General features: G+C 31.3%; 1 protein-coding gene across 4 annotated transcripts; it reads right to left on the bottom strand.

Moving 5' to 3' along the window:
- Positions 1–4,388: 4,388 nt before the first annotated feature.
- LOC106439860 (F-box protein SKIP8) lies at positions 4,389–5,824 on the bottom strand. 4 transcript variants are annotated; one of them, XM_013881414.3, is made up of 4 exons: positions 5,619–5,824; positions 5,303–5,552; positions 4,979–5,175; positions 4,389–4,858 (listed from the first exon to the last, which is right to left on the bottom strand). In XM_013881414.3, exons 2-4 carry the CDS (start codon positions 5,525–5,527, stop codon positions 4,603–4,605), a joined length of 678 nt encoding a protein of 225 aa, XP_013736868.1. In that variant the 5' UTR covers positions 5,528–5,552; positions 5,619–5,824; the 3' UTR covers positions 4,389–4,602. The 4 variants fall into 4 exon arrangements, with proteins under 4 accessions (XP_013736868.1, XP_013736875.1, XP_013736860.1 ...); XM_013881421.3 differs by having other exon boundaries at positions 5,303–5,548; positions 5,619–5,769; XM_013881406.3 differs by having other exon boundaries at positions 4,389–4,852; positions 5,303–5,751.
- Positions 5,825–6,214: the final 390 nt, after the last annotated feature.

Genomic DNA, 6,214 nt, shown 5'->3' with positions numbered 1-6,214 from the left:
GTAAAAAATGTTTAAGCATTTATGAGTAGGAAGAATGTTTCTCTCTATCGTCTTCTTGATCATGAAGATCATATACTTCAGCCAAATCACGAAATTCTTCTTCATTATTATTATTAGACTTCTTATAACCGCATATGAATCATTCAAGCCACCCAGAAACTTAATTATCTTGTCATGATCAGCTTTTGTATCAGTAGCCTTGTAACAATCGCATTTGAGGCATCTCTTAACACAAATTGCACTATCAAGCTCATCCCACAAATTTTTCAATGTCGTATAGTAGGTGGATAAATCCTTTGATTATTGTTGTAATGACCAAATCTGTCAAGAGAGTTGATATGATCGCAGAAGATTGGTTATATGGAAACGAGTCATCAAGCCCTTCCAAATCTCTGATGCATCATCAAACCATAAAATACTCTTATAAATCTGCTTTTAAACAGAGTTTAGCAACCAAGATTTCACCATAGAGTTACACCTAGACCATATCCTGAAATTACGATGAGATTCACCTGGCCTAGTAATCGAACCATCAACAAAAACTAATTTGTTCTACGCATCTAATGAAATGGTCATTGCAATACGCCAATTATCGTAATTCATACCATCAATTACCTCAGTGATGAGAGAAAGGCCAGGATTGTCACCATTCGTGAGATAGAATGGTGAGTGTATGCTATCGAGTGAATTTGTTGTTGAAATCGGAGAATCTGGGGGCATGGTAGCTGGAACAGAGTTTTGTCGAGAAGATGATGTTGCTCTACCTGTGCTACGCGGAATTTTGCGAGCAAACACCATTGTAGTAACTTGAAAACGATTAGCCAAAAAAACTGTTGATAGAAACTTGACCGGGAGATTCCCCGACAAATCAAGCACAAAAAAACGATCGAGGTTTGTGCCCAGAAGCTATGATACCATGTTATTGAACACAGAGAACGAGAGAAAATGTAACAAACCATTTTGTTATTCAATCTTTTAATGATTATGTTATAACACACTCTTTTATCTATACTATTATTTGTGAAAGTGATTTTGTTGATTTGTCACATTCTCCATAATTTTAGCTAATTTTGTTTATTTGTCATATTTTTATTAGTTTTTTGATTAAATTATCAATTTATTAATATAAATATTTTGTCATACTATTATTTATAAAGTGATTTTGCTGATTTGTCACATTCTCCATTATTTTAGCTAATTTTGCTTATTTGTCATATTATTATTAGTTTTTAGATTAAATTATCAGTTTATTAATTTAAATAATATAAATATTTCTATTTCTAATTAATTTATTAATTTAAATAATATACATATTTCGAAATTTCTAATTGGAATTATGATTATAATTATTTTAACTTTCACAAGATTTTTATTAGTTTTTAGCTTAAATCATTAATTTATTAATTTAAATAACATAACTATTTCAAAATTTCGAATTTGAATTATAATTATAATTATTTTAAAAAAGTTAGGACCAATTCTTATTTTCATATGATGTAAGATGTTTTAAACTCTATAGTTTCAATTTTCTCATTCATCCCAAGTTGCCTCGATTATAGTTTTTGACATCTGTATTTATGTACTTTTGATATTTGTTTTTTATAGTTGGAGTTCTATGTTTTTCTTCTTTCTTTGAGTCTGAAATACTAGGATCAAATCGGTTTTGTTACATGGAATTTAGAATTATAAATTAGGTATTATGAATTAGGTATTATGAATTATTTCAGTAGTTATTTCACATGTATGTTTTATTACTGTTTAATCTATAAGAAAAATATGCTTTGATATTAAATTTAGAGAATTGCCTACGTAATCATGTTATGAACATGTCTTTAATGGTTTAGTTTCTAAAACGGCCAAAAGTAAATATATTTTTAATGAATAATTAGATTTATCATTATATAATTAACCATAAATTAACTTTAATAAGAAAACTATAATTATCTATTGTTTCTTTTATTAAAAGTAAACTTATGAAATATTAAGATAAGTCAATGTATATATTGATCAAGTAAACCAATGAAATATTGTCATTATCTCAATTCGTTTTTTTTTAAATCTTCAAAATTATCATCGAACTTTAGTTTTTATTTACTTTTTATTTATTTTGTTCGTATTTGGATTTTGTGTGTTTAATGTTTTTTTGGTAATTTAATTCATGTTTATGGTTCAAAAATACAAAGTAGATTAACAGAGACCAAAAGTTCACATTAATACTTTACTTTATTGTGTGGAATATTTGATATGTAATTATGCTCTTATGGTCTCATAGTTTTATAGCTTTCCTTTGTGTTAAGAAAACGTAGATCAAAATAAAAATCGAAGAGAACTAAAATGATTAAGAATCTAAAGAATAAGTTATCATGATGTTTAAATCATAATACATATATTACTAATCCCCTATATATTATTTGAGAAGCATTACAACTTATTTTTGTAGCCATGTGTCATCACTACGATGATTCTTAGAATCATTAGAGAAATATGTTGGTCCATCTAATTATATAATAAAATTTTTATTAAACTAACAATAAATTCATTATTAATGTTCTTTATTATTTCCTTAAATAAAATTTACAGAATTGCCTAATGTGACTAAAGTATATACGGCAATTAATGATTTAGAATAATAAAGATTTGATAAAAATTAGTGCATCTTCTATCATATTTGTTTAATTTTAAACTATTAAATAAATTAAACAATCACAATAGACATATAATAAAAATTTAGATTTTTCTGTATATGTTAAATTTTGAATTTTTAAAAACGACTATAAATTACTAAAATTGTTAAAAGTCTCACATTCGAATTTTTTGATCCATGGTTTAAAATTTCTGTTATGACAAAATGCAAACGATTACAAAATTATATAAGTAAAAAGTCTAATTTAATTAATTATTAAGATTAATATATATATATATATATATATATTGTTTTAAATTAAACTATAAACCATATAAAATACATAAATATTTTAGCTTCAAAATTTACTTTGAACAATTTTTTGATAAAAGTTTTGAACGAACATTGACAAATTAATTTTTAAAAAATTATAAATTACTATAACTATTAATCCCACAATGAAAATTTTATTATCAGTAATTTAATTTTTTTTCTATAAAAGATACAAATGATCAAAAACCTATATAAGTAGAAGGCATCACTTAATATGTTAGTATCATTTAAATTTAATTACATATCCGATAAAATAAAATAAAATAAAAATTATTGTTTGGATTAATAAAATTGATTCATATGTTCGCACCATTTTAATTATATATGTAATAATTATTGACTTTTAATTATTCAATATATATTTACTATTTCATAATATGTAAAAATATATAATACATAAAATAATTTATATATATATAATGTTCATTCTTAACCTAGTACTCAAGTATTCTCAGTTTACATAACCGTGCCAAGTACATTTGTATTGGTTAATACTTAACCAGCTAATATTCATTTTATGTACATTAATAGTCGGAGTAGAACCATTAAATTTTGCAAAACTATAACCCTTTCTTATATGGAACTTCTGCAGGCTGTCCAGCATCCTGGATCAATAGCCTATAACGCCAAGTAATCATCCTACATACGTCAATATGATGACATGAATCTCTCTGCCAATATTTCAATACCAATATGATGACATGAAAAGTAGAGGTAGCATTCCAGAGCAAAATATATCATTTTAGCTGCTGAACATGTTCACTAGTTTGTCATTTTTGTTTTTGTTTTTTAGCTTCAGTTCTTGAGTTGATATTTTTTTTCATCATAATTGGGAACAACATCACAAGTCACAACTGCTAAGCTAGATGGTTTCTTTGACTCTAGTCTCCTTTTGGAGAGGAAGACAAGCAGCTTGCGAGTGGTGGTCTTTCAAGGGGATGATGCTGAACCTCTCACTACATTAATCTGCGCGACGAGACCCTATATTCGAGAGGGTAGACGACTTTCTGAATGACCCAGACTTGTTCCTGGTCCGGTTTAGTTTATGTAGGGCTTTTAGTTATCTCGAACTTTTTATCTGCTTTCAGGAGCATAGGAAGGGTATTGTTGAAGTCATCTTCGGGATACGTCTGTATCAATATGACTGTCAAGCAGATTGCGTTGCAAGGTTCGTCGTCATCCCAAACTTGCAAGGTGCTTGTCATCCTCTTGAAAAAAAAAAAAAACTGAAATCTAGCAAGCTTCGAGAGTCGTAAGTTTAGTATGAATTTTGGAGACAAATCTAGAAAGGAATGTCGCTGCGGAAGCGCATTGTTAATCTAGTTCCAGTTATTGCTAATCAAATTTTTTGAGTAACCAAGCATCTACTAGACTCAATAGCATCAATGTACATAGGAGTCCTGTACAAAATGTTGAAAGAGATTTTGCAGTATTTTTGATCCAACTGATTTAACATACCCATTAGGAAAACAATTAGAACAAACCATTCAAAATAAACATTCAGTACATGTCATTAAAATTAAATAATAGCACTAATTAATCTAATACGCCAATTTCCAAATACGCAGGTTTCCTTCTCCCTTCTCATTTTTGTCCCTTTAAAAAGGAAAAGAAGAAGGGGAAAACAAAACTAGAGATATAATTCATCAGTGAACAACAACCTGTTGATTGACGCCATCGATGAGCATCACAGAGCTGTGATGATGAACCATGTGCCACCTCCCATTGTGGTGCTCAAACACGTTGGTGATGAGGAACGGACCAGCGTCCACGTTCAGGTATGCTTTCATAGTGACCCAAGCCATGTCGGTTAGGATCCGAGTGCGAACGTTGTGGACCTGAAAGTCAAACCCTTGTTCCCAGTTGAAACAAAGTTGCCAGCTTTGCATCACTTCACTGTAGCTAGTACCATAAAAGAATACACAAACCCGTTAATAAACAGGCTACTAGGTAACACAAGTGGCAGAATAAGAGGAAACTAAAATCAACAGAAAAGCAAAAGGAAGGTGAGTGGGTAGGTACCCAGAGAAAAGTTCGCCAGAGGCATGGATGCACTTGACATAGTCGGAGTTGAGCCACAACTGAGCCATTTCTGGAAGAGACCTCTCTCTGATGATGTCGAAGAATCCAGTATTCACACTAATGATTGCTCTAGTTGTTGCATAGTAAGCTTTCCACCCGTTGACCGGGGTTATTCCATCTTGTTCCAGAGTAAAATCCTAGAGCAACAAAAGGTAGACAAAGATCAAAAAAAAAAATGCTAAAAAAATCTTTATCTTTTACTCATCCAAACAGACAGTAAAAGAGTATATAAGCTACACATGAACAAGTGAATAAAGCAATCACCTTGTGATAGAGGGCCTTCCAAGCATTGTCGTCGTTAGCAGCCTTCCTCATCAAGGAATTGGTCATGGACAAGCGGCAAAGACTTGGATAATCCAAGTAGCTGAGCGCGTGGGTTGTAATCTCCGGAACCAACTGCTCCATCATCGACACTCCCGGCTTATCATCGGCCACAACATCCGGTGGTCTGTCTCCTGCGTTTCCGTTGGCCAGCGACGTCGACGGCATAGGTTTCTCCAGATTTATCTTCTGACTGAGGACAAGAGAGTTACAAGGGATGATTTCGACCAAATAAGACATGCAAAACGAACAGAAAAACCTTAGACGAGCTGACCCGATTAGGGTTTTATGGAGCGATTGCTTTCTTCTACCGAAACCCTAAAGCTGAATTGGCGAGAGTGCGTTTTGGGGGGTCTCCAACTCCGTAACTGACCATCGCAAATGTAAATTAGTCACCTGTATGTTTATCCAAGTGCGTAAATTAGCCTTTACTGTTAAGGATACCACGTTGTGGCCCAAAAGGCTTTTCAGGATTTTGAGGGCTTTTTCATAACTCTTGTAACCCACGATGTTTCCTCACGGTATTGTCGTTTTCAGTTTTTAGCAGCTCAACGTTTTTTTTTTGGTAGTAACAATAATCACATACTTTATCCATCTTATGGTGTGACAATTTGTTAGAAGTTTCATTGTGGACATATTGGTTAAATACTTTATCTTCAAAATGATATTGAATCCACTAAGTGAATTCTTAACCATGGTCCATCATTGCTTGGACCTGAATTCACTTTTTTCTTTAGATAGTTTATTCCAATATTATTTTTTCTCTTCGAAATTACCTCTGCACAACATTAATATCTGCAGATTGGCGAAGATTGGTGAAGATGGTTAATTCCTTGTATATAAGGACTGACAAAT

Source organism: Brassica napus, chromosome C9, assembly GCF_020379485.1.
Source record: "Brassica napus cultivar Da-Ae chromosome C9, Da-Ae, whole genome shotgun sequence".
Taxonomy (NCBI): domain Eukaryota; kingdom Viridiplantae; phylum Streptophyta; class Magnoliopsida; order Brassicales; family Brassicaceae; genus Brassica; species Brassica napus.
Note: the sequence above shows the minus strand (reverse complement) of the source record. Positions and strands in the feature narration are given on the sequence as shown.

Coding starts and splice junctions, on each gene's coding strand:
- LOC106439860 (XM_013881400.3), bottom strand. CDS start 5,599: ATGTCTTATTTGGTCGAAATCATCCCTTGTAACTCTCTTGTCCTCAGT. Junction 5,176..5,302: donor GGAAGGCCCTCTATCACAAG/GTGATTGCTTTA, acceptor TTGTTGCTCTAG/GATTTTACTCTGGAACAAGA. Junction 4,859..4,978: donor TCTGGCGAACTTTTCTCTGG/GTACCTACCCAC, acceptor TTATGGTACTAG/CTACAGTGAAGTGATGCAAA.